Source organism: Charadrius vociferus, unplaced genomic scaffold, assembly GCF_000708025.1.
Source record: "Charadrius vociferus isolate BGI_N301 unplaced genomic scaffold, ASM70802v2 scaffold358, whole genome shotgun sequence".
In the NCBI taxonomy this organism is placed as follows: Eukaryota; Metazoa; Chordata; class Aves; order Charadriiformes; family Charadriidae; genus Charadrius; species Charadrius vociferus.
Window position 1 is genome coordinate 9,442 of NW_009649576.1, and position 18,598 is coordinate 28,039.

Consider the following 18,598-nt stretch of genomic DNA (forward strand, 5'->3'; position numbering starts at 1 on the left):
AGCAGGAACAGAAGGAAGGGGAACTTTCTCCTCTATTACATGCTGCACTGGAGAGTCATAATTTGATGTCGCCGGGACGCTTTGCTGTCTGAAAAATTTATCTCCGACACTGAATTCTTCTTCAGGTGCCCTTCTGATATCAACCGAGATGGAACGATAAAGGTTCGTGGAGGGGATGGTACGAGTTGGGGTCTGACTTGGATTCTCGGGGAGCCCACTGGAAACATTCGCGTATCTGTCGAAGAAGGATGGAGAACAGGCGTTCATGGACATTGTGGATATGGGCAGCGAGTGCTGCGAGTCCGCGCATTCAAACATCAGGTCCGTGTAGTCTTCGTTGCTGCATGAAGGAGTCCTGGGCGTCTGCATCACCTCCTCATAGCTTGGACAAGAGACGACGGATGCCGGGGTCGGGACTCCTGTCGGTCGGTTCTGATCCGGCCTGGGAGACGCCGGGAGGATCTCCTTCAGCTGAGGACCCGTTATCCAGTCCTTAGAGTCTGTCCCAACAGCAGGCTGTGCCTTGTTTTCCGGTGACAGTATAGGAGTCAGTGGACCCAGCTCTTTAAGTTTCTTGTCCTTGAGCTGAGTATCCAGCGTTAACGGCTTCTTTGTTGCCAGATCCAGACTCCTCTTGCGCGCATCTTCCGAGCTCTTAAGTTTGTCCTTTAATTTGGGGTCTCCAGACCTGTGCCTCATTTTCTCCATTTGCTTCATTCTCTCTTTGTGCCTTTTGTGGCGCTCCTCGATTTCCAGGTCTTTCTGGCTCAGCATCCTCTCAAAGCTGGTCATCATCAGATCACCATCTCCCAGGAGTTTCTCCCTTGGCCTGGCATCTTTCTTGCCGCTGTCTTTGGATAGGGTTATTTTCTCATTCCCATTGCTTATTTTTATTGACTCTGATTTGTCTTTCTCTTGGTTCTCCTTGAGCTTCTCCTTCAGTTTGGTTTCGCCGAATTTGAGGTTGTCCTCCTTTGATTTATCTTTAAAGGTGGTAACTTGAGGACTGTCCTTGTCTTTAAGCGTTGACTTTGGCTCGTCTTTGTGATGCTTAAAGAAACCATCTGCATGTTTGTCTCTATGCTTTTCCTTTTCCTCCTTCCATTTTTCCTTGTGTTTATCTCGCTTCTTTTTCTCTTTAACTGTGCTGATGGTGCTGGAACCGTAAGTCTTTTCTTTTTCCGCCTTCTTTGACAGCTCTCTTTCAGAATCATTTTTTTCTTTCTTTTCAGAAAATAAGTAATCAATGCTTTTCTCTGGTTCCTCATCAGGCTCTGCCTTCATGTTGTAGGAAGTGCTAAAAGCCTCCCCATCCACAGAGAAATCTTTTTCATAATGAGTGGAATCCTTTCTGCTGCTGGAGTCTTTGAATTCCTCTGTTTTTTCCTTTTTCTCTGTTTTTTCCTTCTTTGCTTTTTCCTTCTCGTGACTTTTCTTTGATGAAGATGAGGAATGTCTGTGTCTCTCCTTCTCCTTGAGTTTGTCCTGCAAGCAGGGTAAAGGGAGCGAGTCCTTAAACTTTTCTTCAGCGGCATCAGCAAGAGAGAGGTTAGAAGACTCAAAGAGGCTGGTCAGTCCTGGATCTTGTCCTCTGTCTGTGAAGCTGTCAGAAGAGATCTCGCTGATTTTGTCATTGGAGTCATCTCTATAGTCATTCAGAGCCTCCTCCTCCAATTTCTCCAGCAGGCTCTTCTCCGACTCCCCTCCTTTCGAAGACTTCTTCTCTTTGGAATGCTCTTTATCCGGCTTCTCCTTATGCTTGCTTTTCACCTTGTCGTCATTGGCATGTTTCTTTTCAACCTTTTCTGGGAGCTTCTGCTTGTTTTTCTTCTCTTGAGTGGAATCTATGGACGTCCTGTCTTTCCTGTCCTTGTACTTCTCCGTAGACTCTTTATCTTTCTTCTCTTTGTGTTTTTCAAAGGAACTCTTGTCCTTCTTCTCTTTTCCCCCTTCTGATGTTCCTTTGTCCTTTTTCTTCTCCTTGGAGTCCTTATCTTTCTGCTTCTCTCCTGAATGTTGCCGGTCGGAGGAGTACTTGCGGTGCTTGTCGGGGTACAGCTCCTTCTCGGCAGCTGCACCGTCGTCTTTCTCCTGCAGACTGTCCAGACGATGCATTTCGCTCCCAGCGGAGTCGCTGACTTTGAACCCAGTCAAGCTGTAATCATCCCTCTCGTCTTCGCTTTCGTCTGTGAAGATGTCTGCAATACTGTACCAGCTTTTCTCCTTGCCTTTCTTCTCATCCTTTTTCTCGGAGAAGTCCTCTCGATCTGTGGAGAAGTTTTTCTCCTTCTTCTCTTTAACCTGGTCGAAAGAACTCTTCCTTTCTTTGTCTTTGCTGTGCAGGTCTTTGTATTTCTCCTTGGTTTCTTTTTTCTCTTTGAAACTCTTTTCTAGTTCTTTGTCTTTCAGGATTTTCTCAGGAGCAACTTTTTCATTTTTCTCCTTGTCGCCTTCTTTGGATTTTTCCTTGTATTTTTCTGGCTTCACCTTTTCTTTTTTTTCTTTATCGGGAGCATCTTTCTTCTCCTTTTCCTTCCCAGAATGGTGCCTCTCCCAACTCTCCAGAGTTTTACTGCTGAATTCAGGGTCAGACTTATCCTTGAAGAATGTATCGCAGCCATATTCTTTAAAGTCATCTCGGTAGGGCTCCTCCTGCTTTGTTTTGGTATCTTTTCGATCTTTAGAGCCATCAGAGGAATCTTTTCTGTCTTTGTTGGTTTCGCCTGTCTCTTTTTCTTTCCTCTCCTTGACACTCTCTGCAGAATCCTTCCTTTTCTTATCCTTTTCAGGCAAGTAACTAGGAGTAACTTTGTGTCTGTCTGTTTGGTCCTTTTTCTTCTCGGAGCTTTTGTCCACATAGTCCCTCTCTTTCTTCTTTAAGTAAGTGTCCTTTTCATTACGTTTCTCGTTGTATTCCTTCTTCTCTTTCGTTTTATTTTCCTTTTTCTTGTCTTTAATTTCCTCTTTCACAGGTTCTATGATTAGTTTTGCCACGGTGTCATTTTTAATCTCCCTGAAATCTGTTACTGGAGAATCCCAGCTATCTTCACCTTTGAAATCGAAGGATGAATCTGAAGACAAGTCTGAAAACCACCTCTCTTGCTGATCATCCGAAAGGCTGAACTTCGTGTCCTCACTTTCGGGAAACTGGTTTTTGTTATTAAACTCATCAAACCCAGACTCATCCCTGTAAAGTTTTTCTTTTTTGCATTTTTCTTTCTCTTCCTTAAAGGATTTTTCTTTTTCTAGTTTAGAAACCTTCTCCTCCTTCAGCTCATTCTTCTTTTCAGATTTTGACTGCTTGTCCTTTGACTTCTTCTTTTTCTCCTCCTTGTGTATTCTTGGCTTCTCCTCTTTGGGAGACTTCTCCTTTACAAGTTTCTCTTTTTCTGATTTACTTAATCCTTCTCTGAAGGATTTGCTCATGTCTTTACTACCATCTTTGACTTTTCTTAATGATTTCTCCTCTTTCGAGGATTTTCCAGTCTCATCTTTAAACAACCATTCCTTCTCCTCCCCTTTACCCTTGGGGAGCTTCTCCTCCTTCTTACTGTGTTCTCGCTCATGCTTTAACACTTTCAATTTGTTTTCGACTGGATTTTCTGTCTCTACTATCAAGCCTTTCTCAGGCTTTTGTTTAGAGTCCTCAAACTCAAAAGAAAACGTTTTGATTATTTTAATGTCTTGGCTGATGGGGCACTGCCCCTTATCCTTGTTTTTATGTTTGTGTTTTGTTTTATGCTTTTTAACAACCTTCCCCTCCTTGTCCAGCTTTGGAATTGCTCCATCCACATTGCTATGGAATGAATTCTTTTTCTCAGAAACAGTGTTGTGTGGGGTGTTTTTCTTTTTGTGCTCTGGTTTCTTCCTGACTGGCTTTAGCGATTCTAAGCTCGAGTCCTCGGACGAGTAGTCTGACTCGCTCGTCAGTCTCGTCCTGGTGGAGTCCGATAAGGAACTGACATCTGACCAAGCTGGAGAAGATATGGTTTTCCAATTGTCCGTCCTCCAGTGCTTGGAGTGCTGTTCTGTAAGATTGGGATTATGTTTCTGGGATGCTAAACTCCCATGAGAAGAGGTCGATGAGGCAGACAGAGAGTTAAACAAGGAGGATTCCTTTAGCACTAGCCTTGAGTCCTTTACACAGCTAGAGCTCTGAAGAGAGTCTCTATCATCCTCCTCACTCTCCACGTTTTCACTCTCTGATTCAGAGGAACAAAATTTGTCATTTTTTTTGCCAAACCGAACCTCTTTGCTTTTCGTCTCCTTCTTCCGCTTCTTTTTTACTTTGCTTTTCTCCTTCTGTGGCTTTGTGCTGGCGGGCTCCCGAATCTTGCTGCTGGGCAATATCGAGTGGGTCGAAAGTCGCAGCTTCTCCCCCGTCCCCACTGCAACGCTGGTCTCCTCCTCGTCCGAGCTGTCCGACAGGATGCGGTGGGCAGCTTTCTTTGGTGTAATTGTGTTATTTTTAGTATAAGTTTTCACTTCCATTTTGGGTATGGAAATGAAACTGTTTGCTTTAGTCTCTTTTCTGTAATCCTTTTTCAGCAAATGTTTGTCATCGACTGGTGGGACCCGGTCCTGCTCATCGTCCTCATCAAATTCATACTCGTCCTTCACCGGGGTGATGGTTTTGGGGGGCTCCTGGGCCTTGGGCTTGTGCTTCAAACCCTTCTCAAACTCTGAGTCTGTGTTATTGCCATCAACAGAGCTGGAGGGAGCGAAGGAAGGGGCATCCTCCTCTTCTGAGGTCTCTGCAGAAAGAGAAGAAAAATGTGTTAAGTGCTGTGAGGGGCTTCGGGGAGGGGACATCATCGGTCTGCTGCAGACGTGAACCCCTGCGGACGGCCCTGCTGCCCTTTCGCCTCACCCAGCCTTTGCTAAGTTTGCAGCTGAAAGCTCGAAATGCCAGGAAGGGAGATCTTTCAGAAAGGACTAGCTATCCAGCCTCAAACCTGCATGGGGCGTTCCTCAAAACAACGTCCAGGGTTTTATCAAGAGAAAAACCTTTTAACACGGTTATGACTGCACACAGCGCAGGTCAAGGCTCCCCATAAGACTGGAACTCTAATTAGCACTAATTAAAACCTGCAGCGTTTCCCACCTAGCACAGCCACAATGGTGGCACTGGCGGGACAGGCTCTAGCAGGGCGCTCTGCTGAAGGACAGCCCGGGAGCACAACCTGAAACGTCAACACTGGTACAGCCAAGCGCTGTGCCCTGTGACCGGGGAGGGATGGGAATACACGACGTGCACGCAAACCTCCTCCTCTCTATGCACAAGTTGGAATATTACCCACATTTCAAAGGTAAGACATCCATTTACCTGCAATTGGCTTCCAATCCTACATCTCGATTGCACCAGGCAAGTGATCGCAACGTAGGGTTCCAGGGCAAACAGCTAGAGCTCCCGGAGCTAAAGGCTGGTAGTTATGTTGTCTGAATTTGGGTTACAGCTACAGACGGACTCCTGACCGTGGCAGCAGCGTGCAGATATTCTGACAAGAGTCTAACTTCACTGTCCTCTTAAGGTCTCTGTATTAACAGACAGCTGCAGGCCACAAACATCACTCCCATGTTCACACAAAGGTCAATCTCACCTGTTGAACTCTCTTCGCTAGAGGGGTATGTGGTCTTTCCCAGGAGCAGATTCACCATGGTGGGAGAATTAGCTACTTTTAAAGGTGTCTCGCCCTTCCTGTTGCTTTGATGAGGATTCCCTCCATAATGTAACAACAATTTCACCACCTGAAAACAGAAATTGAGACTTGAAGACGCTCGCGATGTTTCAATTCCAGGCTTTTTGTACAACTTCCATATATAACTAAAAGCGAGATGTCCTCAAGCTAGACAGCAGTCTGTCCTTGGGACGTGCCTTATGGTACTAACAATCATCGATAAGAAAGGAGTCAAAAAAACAGCAACACAAACCAACCTGGGCAGGGAATAAGGGAGAAGAACAAGACACAAATCCATGCTCCCTCCCCCTGACTCCAGAAGGAAAACGAACTATCCCACTGCACAGGGGAACACCGAGTGAAACACTCAACAGCATCAGAGTGGAGAAATTCTTGCCCGCTAAATGGCTATCAGCAGCAAAGGATAATAAAATAACCAGAATCTCTGTATGTGCACAGTTAGGTGCTTGAAGCACAAGGAAAAATAGTCATTAAAAACACAGTTATGAAATCCAGCAAAAACCAACCTTGAAGTGCCCGTTATTCGCTGCATCGTGCAGCGGGGTGTCGTCATCCAACCCCTTTGTGTTGACTTCGGCGCCTGCAGCAAGCAACTGCTTTGCAACATCGTAGTAACCCCGGTTGCATGCCTCGTGCAACGCCGTCCAGCCTGCAAGCAAAGGGACACTCAGAACATGGACATCACCTTCATGGAGGAGTTGGACACAGTGAAAATGAACCTCCGTTCACAGACGCTGCAGACGCCAGCGTGTCAAGGGGTCTGTGGCTCTGATGGCCAAGAAGATGGTCTCGTTTGCCCAGTCCCCTATGGCACAGCAGGATGAAACCTGCAGCTCTGCCTTGTTACTCCAACCAGGCAGTAGTTAAATCAATCCCGCTTTTCCCTCTGGTCACGCAATGTGTTACAGACAGATCATCTGCCAGAATGGACAAAGCCCCAGGAAATGGAAAGGCAAAGTTTTATGTAGGAAATTAAGAGAATCGCTGATGCCGCATGGAAGTCAGGTCTGAAATCCTTTCCTCTTCTATCTCCTCCACAAGGGAAACACTGCCACACAGATCGGGACTGAGCCCTGAACTGCAGACATTGCTCTGAAACATCCCCCGCGCAGACCTCACAAATATTTTCTGTGTGCTCTCCAAAGCAAGCAGCCATGCCACCGCAAAACAGCCCTCGGCTCGGGGAGAAACCAAACAGCAGGTCTCCACAGTAACAGTGCCTCTAGTTCTCAAACAAACCTCCGAAGAACACAGAATGAAATATTTTATCATGTTCAAACAGACTATTTTTAAGCAGAAACTGTTTTGAAGTTTCCCAGCAAATGTACGTGGCTCCTTCGGTATTTTGCTGATAGCGTCGTGGGAGCTCATTCTGTTACCTTCACCCGGAGCATTAAAAAGGGGCACCTGTGACCAGAATTAATCGCAACTGATAGTTCAGTCTAGCACTGATATTAATCATACAGGCGGAGGAACATGCCTATCTATTTATAGCCCCAAAATCGTGTGAAGAGAACAGCAAAGAGCAAAGTCAAGCTCTCGGACGTGCTGGAAGAAGGGCTGTCTCATGCTAATTCAGCCCCATCGTTGATCGGGTGTGCACAAACGGCACCGGTCATCATCTCACGGCCGCCCTCTCCCCGCAGCACTCGGGGCCGTTCCCATCCCAGGCTCAGCTGCGGCCGCAGCCCCACACCCAGGCTCCTTTCCCCATTCCCACCACCAGAAGCAGAGCTTGGCAGCACTGCTGAGGAGGAGGAGGAGGAGGTGGTGCTACTCCTCAGCTGAAGCTCACGGCAGTCAGTGTTTCCTCTAGTTCGGAAGCCCGGCTGGTGCAGCTGGGAGCTTGACCTTGTCCTTCACATCTGCAGCGGCACCTTCACGTTCAGTATTTAAAAACAAACACCAGAATGCTTTAGGCATCAGCCATTCAACTCTGGAGCAATGATTTTACAAACCCACTCTTTTCAATATTTTTGTGCATATCATTTCTTATATTTGAAGTTACAAAAGAGCTACAAGAGCCCACCTCCCTTTGCAAATTCCCCTCCAGACTTCTAAGACAGCACCCATGTGGAAGGGCACAAGAAAACAGGACTGGATGGTCCCGGTCACTGTTTCAGAGCGTGGAGCCGCATCAGCCCCAGGGATTGCTACAAACCAAGCCCAGCCCAGTATCGCTGCCCCAAGTGATAGTGTGTTCAGGGCAGACTGGACAGCTTGGGAATTTAGCTGCCAAACTCCAACAAAGGAACTGATGCTTTTCAGGGATTTATTATTTTGACAAATCTGTAGTAGGTGTTTGGTTTTTTTTTTTAAAGGACAGCAAGACTTTTTCCTCCCCAAAGGGCAAAATCATTATTTTTGGTTAATCCCCTCTTTACAAGTAGTGAACCTGTGCTATAAAGAAACTGCTTTCTCTGGCAGGAGCCGTTCTTGGAGGTGGAACGTGCAACCAGGTGGGAAAAGGTTCAGCTGCGTGGGCTGCCCTGCCAGTGCTGTCAGTGGGCTGGTTACCTGCAAAGTCTTTCACATTGACATCTGCACCCTCGATAATGAGCTCCTTGATGCGCCGGGCATCTCCTCGGATGGCAGCTCGATGCAGCCGAGTCTCTCCTCGCTCGTTTCTCTTATTTACTTTATCTTTGGTTTTGGAGGCAGAGTTAGGAGTTCCCTTCTGACAAACTGTAGACTGAGAGGGATGCTTTGGTGTTGTGTCAACTGCATGGAGGAGAGAGACAGAGTTAAGAACCGCAATACAAAGGAAGCCCTAAACCCTTAGAGGGAGCTCTTGCAACACATTTCACCTCACCTCTCCTCAAAACGCTCACCACAAGGCACTGAGAGGCAACTGAACCTCTGAAGTCGATGTGAAGACAGAGGAAAGCCTGTGTGTGTATAATGCAGATATTAATTGCGGGCTGCCAAAGCCCACTGGAGAGAACTGCAGTCCTTGCAAAGACTGTAGGCGATCCCATGATTTAGGAGCAAACAATGAAGCTCCTTACCCTAAAAGCTCATTTCCTAAGGGAAGTGGCCTTTTACCAAGTACATGTGAGGTCTGACAGCCTTGGGAGGAGACGGCACATTTCCTGGGAGAACGTCTGAATGCTCTGAAGGCTACACAACTTTTTGCCTTTTTTCTTTCCCCCAAGTGACAGCAACATAAGCAGCTAGATTGGTGTTAAGAACAACAAAATATGCGGTTAAAAGCTGCAATGTTTGTGTGTAGGATGCAGATGTGCGCATACAGATAGCACAGTGCCTCTGAAAACCCTGGGGGGGTCATGTATGCAACAGATAAAAATTACTAAAATACAAAATCTGTGGTAAACACATTCCAGCTGCTCAGCATCTCAAGTTACAGTTGCACTGGTTACATGTCTTATCCCTCTCCACAAGAAGAAACATTAATAAACCCGCAGAGGATGGTCTTTTAACTTTATTCACAATGCTCCTTTACTGAGTTAGCCTGAGACGCCAGCGGAAAATGCGAAGCTCTGACGTGGAGGAGGCTCCTGTGGAACCAAAGCTCCAGTTAAGCAGCCAGGGCAGCCTCAGTAGCAGCCTGGATTCAGCCCGTGGGACATCTCCTGCTGCTGCCTTATACTGGAAGAAGGAAGGGCAGCCACAGCCATGTGCGGACCCCAGTGGCAGCTCATGCCTGGAGTCACTGTGGAGCCCCATGGGAGTGGGCGTCCCGCTGCCCACCTCCAGCATCCCACCTATGGCGCTGAGAGCAGGGAGACCCCATGGAGCAGCGTATCAGCCCTCCCGTACCATGGTGGGGGTGGTCACCAGCTCACCTCTGCTGCCAGCGAGGAGCTACCTGAACCAGCTGGTGACCCCGTGGCCAGGGTTTGAGAAGCCCAGGTATTCGCGAGCCTCTCACTGCAAGCTCACACCTGTCCACCCACACCGCTGAGCAAAAATCACCCTCCAGATCTCACCTGGGCTGTTTGCAGACTCTTCTGCTGTCATCTGCATAAGGAGAGCAACTTGCTGGCGCTCGGAGAGCGGGTAGCCTGCCCGGATCCCCGAAAGGCCCATTCCGAAGAGCAAGCCAGGCTTTCTGGTGGCGGGCTCCTTTTTAATCCTCTTCCGCTCTGGACCCTGCTTTTCTGTGGTGCAAGGAGACACAAAAACACAAGCCGTGAATGTTCATGCAACTAAAAACCATGTTAGCTTCTGAGCAAAGTGCTAACACCTCTCCAATTCCATTTCCATATCTTACAAAAAAGCCTGCGGTGAGGGATGCATCCCTGCAGTGGGAGCACTGGTACCCGGGGCAGCTGCCTGGGCTCAAACCACTGTGGTTGCAACTGGGACACACGCACCGCTCCTGCTGCCCACCAGCTCCTCCGACAGCCTCTCCCGGCACAAACTTCTACCAGTTCTGCCCCCCCCATCAAACAGCAGCACAAGAAGGAGGGAGCAGGTCCGCTGCCAGTACTGTACCTTCCATCTTGCTTTTAGGAGCCACCATCTCATGCCGTGGTGCTTCGAGGAGCGTACGCAGCCTTACACCACCACAGCATGGACTGAACCGGAGGCATCTAAAAGCATCAACAAAGAGTGCTAACAAGATACAGGCTGACAGCTCGGAAATGTTGCCATCTCACCCCCTCACCATCATCAAACCAAAGACTCGGCAGCAAAACCATCAGCGCCGACCGAGCCCCCGCCGGGACGGTGCTCGGGGCCGGGCGCACTGCCTGGGGGAGCACCGGGGTGTCCCTCTCCTCCCAAAGAGACCGCTTCCAGCCTAATGCAGAGCACCCACCTGCGGCCAGGCCAACGACTGCTTAGCCACATCCATTCCTGCATCCCTTTAAAAAAACCCACCCAAACAAACAAGAGGCGAGGAAGAAACCCCTGTGGCTGGCTTGCCATCCCCCAAATGCCCATCCTGACATTCGGGTTCCTAAATCATCCAGGTACAAAGGCAGCTCCTGCTCAGGGACTGAGCACAACCGCCTCCAAAGCCAGTATTTGCTGCTGGCATGCCATGTGTACAGGGACGAGACAAAACTCCAGCCTCTCCTTGCACCTCCAGCCTTGCTCCCGGCGACCCACAGAGCAGCCCCACTGCAAGCTGGTGAGAACTGGACCCCGCTGAGCACCGCTGCCTCCCTCCCCGCTGCCCAGCTCAGCCCAGCTCGCACACCTAACCTCTGCGAGCAGTCTGATTCTACAGCTTTTCTCGAGCCTTTTTCCAGTTTCCTTTATGCAAGTATTGATCCTTTTCCCGCGCAAGGAGAGCAAGCAGCCCTTGCTCTGTGCTTCGGGTCTGCTTGCTTGTTGACGCTGCCTGGGGGGAGCACAAATCCTGCCGCGTGCTCTCCAGCGGGTCTGCGGAGCTGCAGCCACGCCAGAGTCCCACTGCAGGGATGCGTTCGGTGAACAAAGTTCCAAGGTGCCAGTTCAGAAAACAAAAATTAAGTTTCCTTTCACGGAGCCAGCCAAGCGAGAGAGAGAATATGTATCTGCAGAGCCGCACGGCAGTTCCTTGCCAGCAACCAAGCTGCATCCCTCCTACCCGGCAACTGTCCTAAACCTACAAAGAAGCATAAGGAAGATACGGTGCGTGCGAGTGGAAAATCCAACTTTGCTCACATCTATTTCTAAGCACAGATATAGTTTGTTTATAACCGGGCTAACTGCAGGGCTCTTACTGCGTGCAGAGGGCCGGTAACGACGTTCTTCGCAACCACACCTATAAAAGTTATCAAAGGCAGGTGAGCGGCTCCCGGCCCTCCCATCGCGTGCTCGAACGCCAGTGCGAATCAAGGCTGGTTCAGTGCCGCTCGAGAAACCTGAGCGGCAAAACACCTCGCCGCATCCCTGACGTAATGAAAACAGCGCGTACGGGCGAGCTGCTCAAAACCTCCCGCATAAACAGAAGCTCCGGTCTCAAACTGATCCCACTTGCTTTTCAAGAGAGCAAAGCCCGCCAGCGACTTCGAAGCGCAAAGTAAAAATCTTTTTAATGAAAAGGAGTTTTGACTTGCACAGCCATAAGCCCCCGGGTCCCGCCACGCTCAGCCCCAGCAGGGACTGGTACTCGCCAAGATGCTGCCAGAAGACACAGAGGAATCGAGGGGGTTATTTATCACAGCACGGCTGCAAGTACCTGCTGGCCCCGAAGAGGAATGCTGCAACATGGAGTACTTTCACGTGGGTTAACTACGCTGCCGATACGGTACGCCAAGTCTTCCAGCGAGGTAGCAAAGGCAAGGGCTCTCTTCTACTCAAATGTTTGACTCTAGCTATGCTTATTATTTTGCTGAAGATATTTTGAGAATCCCAGAAAGTGTCAGAGGGATGATACAAGGAGGTTTGCAAACAAGTAAATGTCTGATAACGCTCTCCAAGAAACAGGGCTTCGAGTCCCAGCAGCCAGGGAGGGGAAAGCCCACCATGTAGCCGCCCAGTTTCTGCCCAGACCCCAGTTCCAGCACCCTGAAACTGTCAAAAGCATGCGGGGAGATGTAGAGGTCCAAGAGAATTTCCAACAAATCAGATAGACGCGAGCTTAATGGACTAATGGACTAGCTGCATCCATTCTCTTCCCCACCACCACCCCTGTGCCAGGACAGGGTCCGGCAGCCTGGGCAAAGGCAAATCCTGCAACCTGCCAGCTCTAACCCAGCTCTGCTCATCCAGTCCCATTTGCCATTTTGTCAAATTCAACGCGAGTCACTGGCATGCGGCCACCAGCACGACAGAGCCTGCTTTGCCTCTGCGCAAAGTCCAGCAGGTCAGGTGAAACTGCCAATGGACGGGTTTAAACTCAGTCACCGGACTTTGTGCCGAAGCACAGGTTTCCTCGTTCATTCACCAAACTGCCAGCAGAGTAAAAGTCTCCGGCAGACGAGGGCAGCAGCGTGTGGGGATGTCTCCACTGCTCCAGCTCGATTCATGCCGCTTGCATCTCCCGCGCTTCCTTGGCTGACGAGCAGGCAGCTCCGAAAACCTTTTCCCTGCACCACGGACAAAGGTGCCGTCCTCTGCTGCTCTCCCACTGCAAAGGTCTCATCCAGAGCAGATGATTTCCATCGACCCCCTGCGCCTGGGATCCTGTACGTCTAAGAAATAACAACTCCATACCAGGGAACCTCTCCAACCAGACAGCATGGGTCACCTCTCTTCAAACACAAGCCCTGGAAACACGTCTGTCCATTGAAGGAGAATCTCGGTTTAATTCTCCGAAGCCACATTTCAGTCACTCTGGCAGCCATAACAGAGCTAGGAGATGAAATCAGATCACAGGGAAGTGGATAGTTTTTTAATGGCTTAAAATAAAATTAAACTCAATGTGCTTACGGTAAGAAAACAATTTAGCCCGGGCAGTTCCAGGAGCCACGCTGCCGAGCAGCGCGTCCCACCAGGCACGCTCGCCCCGAGCGCAGGGACACCTGATCCGCATACACAACGCTTCCCCGCTCCTCATTAGGCTCCGGAGCCGCGGTTCAAAGCAGGCTTGTTAAATCCCGTTCAGCCAGGCAGTGGGTAAAGGCCTGGCTTCTCCGCATGCCTCGGAGAACGCCACATCCCGCCGTACCGCAAAGAGGGACATGAAGATGCTCGAGGGGATCACGCTGGCTAACACCCGGGCCGGTGCCACCAGGCAGTGTCTCTAAAGTAGAAACGTTGTACGTGGTAGAGGGCTGTTCCGTCCATACGTGCAGAGCCACAATTAGAATGGGAACATTTTCATTAATATTACTCGGCTGCTGCAGGTTGTCAGCATGAGCCTGTGATTTGCAAAAATTGATTACCAAGTTCAACTGAAACCCCCTAAACTCCTATTAATTCTGCAGTTGCAGAAATTTCCTCCCCCACAGAACATTTAACATTAAAAAGCATGTGATCAACAAGATAAAAATAAATTGGAAAGCGACTGCTGCGTTCTTGCTCACTGTGGTGAGGCAGCGAGGGCTGGTGGAGGCAGCCGAGGACTCGGGCTCGCGTGTGCTTCCCTGTGGGAAGGCAGCATCGCCCGGCGCTGTGCCGGTCCCTGGCGCTGGAGGATCACGTCTAGTCCTGCTCACGCGCTTCGTGGTCACAGCGTTTGGCTCCTTGGTGCCTCCTTCTGCCCCGCAGTAAAGGGATTTCCCCCTCTGGAGCCGGGGCCTCGCTCACCCGTTCCCCCGAGTCCTCCCTGGTGGAAGGCAGCAGAGAAACGCAGTACTATCCCCTCTGCAGTTAGATGCTTGTCTGCCGGCTGCCGCCGCGCAGAGGTTAATCCGACTTCTTTAAGTGTTCGGGGGGGAAGTAGGTCGCTGGCTGCGTTTCCTGCGCTGATTGCATAAGGAGCGAAGCAGGGCTGGGCTCTGCCCGGCATCCGATGGCTCCCAGCGCCGGCACCCGGGCGCAGGCAGCGTGGCAGCCCCAGGCTCCCTGCCTGGCATGACACCCGGGCAGAAGGGGGTCTGAAACGTAAGCGGGAAGGACGGAGAAGAAGGTGCTCCCAGAGGATGTGTGCCGTGCCACCGGCAGCTCCGCTTCCCATCCTCAGCCTCAGCAGAAGCATCCCGCAGGGTCCTGCTCGGCTTGGCACGAGCGGCGTGACGGGAGGAAGGCTCAGGGCTGGCTTCCCTCAGCCTGGCTGGTCCCAGGCTAACAGAGCTACAAACACGTTTCATTTCAACCTGGAAGACTTTACTCAGAACCTGATTTTCAGCCGATTTAAAAGGGGCACCTGCAAGAACGGTCTCTGCTCAACGGCTTCAAGTGCCGCTGGCTCCTGCAGGCTGCTCCTTCTCTAATTAAATGCTTTTCTGTAACACCTTGCAGCAACATGGAACAAACTAAGAGAAACGCTCACAGTGGGTAAATACCTCAGCAAACAGGTATAAAGGTTATTTTTACACTACAACTCCTTTAGCAAGGCTGTCCGCATGCTTGTCCCTCCACAGAAGCACAAAACCCAGAGGTACAAAGGGGTGAGCAGGCGAGGAGCCCCCCCGCCACGGTTATCTCGCTGCTGATCACCAGAGATGGTGGCTGGACCGTGCACACCGATCCCGGCGGGAGGGAAGACCACAACCACCCAGCGATGCGCTTGTGCGCCCGCCCGGGGATGAGCCACACCTCCATTCAGCTATTTTTAAAGCAGCTCGTTTGCCGTTTGCTTCATCCTCCTGCAAACCTACAGAGCAAAGCTTCAGCCTGGCGCTGCCGTGGTTTAATTTGGGGATCCTGCTCGGCTCTTCCCTCACGCTGACGCCAGCAGGAACCGCGTGCGCAAGCTTAAAGGGGAAAGTAGGATGTGAGCAGAGCTGCGGCGGCCGAACACAGCCGGGGAACTGCTTCTCCTTCTTTTCATCACACTGAACCCGAGAGGCTCACGAAAGGCAGAACAGGAGCAGGTTCCCAGGACAAAGGGGTTTGAGCATTAGCCCGTAGGTGGTTCTCGTGCCCAAACTACACTCCAGGTCACGGGATGCTCGCGCTGCTGCAACAGGGAGCACAAACCAGGGGCTGCTGGAAGCCCATCGGCAGCCCCGCGGGGGTCCCAGGGCAGGTGCTGCTTCACACGGAGGCATTCGGTGCTAGCTGTCGAGCTGGCTCTGCACGCAGGGCAGCACCGTGCGGGCTGAACCCCCGTCCCTAGCTGAAACAAGCGAAAAAAGAGAGGCAGGGAAGGAAAGAGAAAAGGGCAGCGATGGAAAATCTTTCAGAGATTTCTCGAACACGCACTGTGAGATGCTGGCAGGTTGTGGGGCTGGGAGCTCCAACCCAGAGCTGCGGCTGAGCAGCACAGCTCCTCGCTCCCCATGAACGCGTCGTACCCTGTAATGCAAAAAGCATCTGTTTAAACTGCTCCGACATGACAACACACGCATATAAGGTGGTACCCTGAGGAAAAATACCATTTCCAAATAAGCAGCTCACGCTGAACATCTCAGCGCTGCACGGAGAAACTGACTGTTGGCTCGCCGATGAGTCGGGATTTTCAACGGTTTATTTGCCGAGCAAGCACACAAACAAAAGATCAATAAGAATAAATTAGAACAGTACAGACAGCAATAGAGACTGCATTGCACCCCCGAGAGACCGCACAAGCCTCTGCCTTCCCCATCCACAGCCTAGCATGCGTAAGAGTGACTCATTTTTACTGCAGGAGTTGTAGGGCATAAAACGTTTTGGAGCATGTCAGCTCAAACCAGGGGAAAAGCAGGTTTAACCTGAGTGCGGGCAGCCCGGAGCCCCAGCGTGCGGATGCTTACACACGCTCGCAGGGCATCTGCAGACGTGGACCAACGTGCGCTGAAGAAGAGCGATCATGAGTCGAAAGGTTTACAGCACCACGATACAACCACGGCCCAAAGCTCCGTGGGCACCCCAGAATTTAAGGACAAGCACAGAGGATGGTGCCAACGGGAAGGACTCAAGGCGGTGGCGCTGCAGAGGTGCGGGGAGGACCGCAGCAGCAGGTTCAGTGCAGCGGCGGCGTGGAATGGGAAGCAGCACAACGGCATGGGGAGATAAACAAGAGAGGGCAGCAGGGGAGCAGGACAGAAGCCAGGCGACTGCGAGGCTGCGAAGAGCGCTGCGAGAAGGGCAAACAGGGTTGGCATGACTGCACGGAGACCACCATAAAGCAGAGGAACACGGCACTCCGGCTGGAGAGCTGCACCTGAAGGCCAATGCAGGGAGGAGGCGTGCTTTGCGCCCCGAATTCACGGATGCGCTGCAGAGCCTGCAGTACAAACGGACTCGGGGGCAGAGACGGGAGATGGTGTCTGGCTAATCAGCCAAATGAAAGCAGATGCCAAAAAGGAAACCGAGGAGGAAACAGAGGAAAAGCAGTAGCGGGGTTTGCTTCGGCAGAACGGCAAGGAAGGCGCCCTGAGCCGCTCCTGTAGAGAGCAGCGCGCTGTTTCCTGATCTGAAGGATGGAGAGAGTCCAGAGCCAGCGACTCATCCTGCACAGCTCCGCTGAAAGGATGGCGGAGACGTCGGCTTTGACAGCCAGGAGCGGAGGAGAGGTGCCGGCGGGAGGGAACAAGCCCGTTTATAACCACGTCACGTCACCGCACGTGGTGCTGAGCCCACACTCCTCACCGCTCAGCCCGGCTTCCCGGAGACAAGGGGTCCACAGGCCCTGACCCAGTGGTTGCAGTATTTTTAAAAGCATAATTCGGCTAGAAAGGTTTAATGCTGTGCAATAGCCTGCAATCTAAATACCGGTGTTTTCCCTAGTCTTGTAGGACAGACAACAGAGGTGTGCAGAAATGTGTAAATGCATCCTCTCACCGGAGTGGCCACTGGCTAACTCCTTCCTGCGAAGGAACTGAGAGGTTCAACAATCTCCAACAATCTCCATGTTAAACGTGAATAATTCCAAGAGAGACTGATTTTCAGGTCCAGACCTTTCATTTCCCACGAAACAGAAAGAACCGGAGGAGGGAGGACGGAGGAGGAAGGCTCCGCACAGCCGCCTGGCCAGCTCTCCCCTCCTGGGAGCTGGGGGCAGGACACTCTGCAGACAGCGCTGATAAAAGCTCTTGTATTAAGGAAAAAGCCATCATTGATAGATTTTTGGTTCACAGAGACACAGCACACTGCAACCTCTCACTCTGCATGTTAAGGAGGTGATGCGGGGGGAGGAGGGAGATTTATGGCAGCTCCTGTCATAAAACGACCTGCTTTTCCGCACAGCACTTCCCAGATGGCTGATGCACACGGGGAGTTTCTAAGGGTGATCTGAAGGCTGGTGTTTGCCAGTCTATCCACACTGTACCGGCATTATGGAGCCCAGCTAGAAACGGAGAAGCTCTGACATTCACTCTCTCTCTGGTTGCTAGGTGAGAACAGTTTCTTGACTATTTTAGTAAAAGGACTGAAATTATACAACCAAAGAAAGACCCAATGCAGCACAGCCCATTAGAGTCCCCCAGCTGCACACATCAGACCCAAGCCAGCGACAGAAAACGCGCACAAATAACAGTTTTCGTACGCAGATGCATTTTTTAATAAGCCAGCAATTTGCTTCTCACGGATTCCCTCGCCAGCCTCGCAACTTGTGACTAACGAGCCCGTTCCCATGCAGTGTCGCTCAAAACACTCGCAGGCATTAGGCAACCCAAGAACCAGCTCCAGGAGAGGACGATGGTTTAGGTCATCTGATTCATCAAGCATTTTCTAACCTAGTGATTAGCGTCACATAACATACTCGGGGGATTAGCGCGAAGGACGCTGCAAAGCAGCAGAAGTTTTAAGCTCTTGCTGACCGTACTCATGCTAACCCCGGTCCACCAGCAGCACCTCCCCGGCTGGCTACGAGCCCCTGGGCTCAGCCCTGGGCACCCAGACAGCCCCCCGAAGCCAGGGAAAAGGTGGGTGTGCACAGATCAGCTCAGAGGGCTGGCGGGGGCGGATTTTGTCTCTCCCCTCCTCCCCAAAAAGCAAAACCCTCCTGTGCCGAGGTGGAACCTTGGGGTGAACACTCCGGTGCTTTGCAGAAGGGCAGGGGCACCCACACCACCTTCAGCGATAGCTGCTCCAGGGGTACGGCTGCTTGCTAAATAAATACATCACGGGGTCTAAACACATTGTGGGGACTGCAACACCAAACCTCAGAAACCTGCTGCCTCGTTGGGAAGGGACCTCAGGCTGGGGGCAAGGAAGCTGCCAGACATCCCAAGTCAGAGGGGAGCTGGATGGATGGACGCTGCCCCAGCCCTGCGGCAGTGCCAGCCCACAGCCGGGGGGTCACCAGCACCCCCTCCCAGCACCAGCAGAGTGTGATGGGCAGCCGGGAGGGGTGGTAAGAGAGGGCAAGGGGCTGGGGATGCAGGAGAGCTGGGGACACGGAGTAGTTCCACCAGCTTCTTATTCCCAGCTTACACTTACTTTATTATTCAAGAACTTAAAAGAGTGGTATTGCT

The 18,598-nt window shown here is 51.2% G+C and overlaps 1 protein-coding gene across 1 annotated transcript in view; it reads right to left on the reverse strand.

Moving 5' to 3' along the window:
* ANKRD11 (ankyrin repeat domain 11) overlaps window positions 1-18,598 on the reverse strand; it is a 40,622-nt gene that overhangs the window by 6,250 nt on the left and 15,774 nt on the right. Inside the window, exons 3-7 of the mRNA XM_009890329.1 lie at window positions 9,650-9,820; window positions 8,217-8,420; window positions 6,206-6,348; window positions 5,601-5,748; window positions 2-4,754 (exon numbers count right to left, since the gene is read on the reverse strand). Of these exons, the coding sequence (XP_009888631.1) occupies window positions 2-4,754; window positions 5,601-5,748; window positions 6,206-6,348; window positions 8,217-8,420; window positions 9,650-9,820 (5,419 nt within the window). The remainder of the gene's footprint in view (window position 1; window positions 4,755-5,600; window positions 5,749-6,205; window positions 6,349-8,216; window positions 8,421-9,649; window positions 9,821-18,598) is intronic.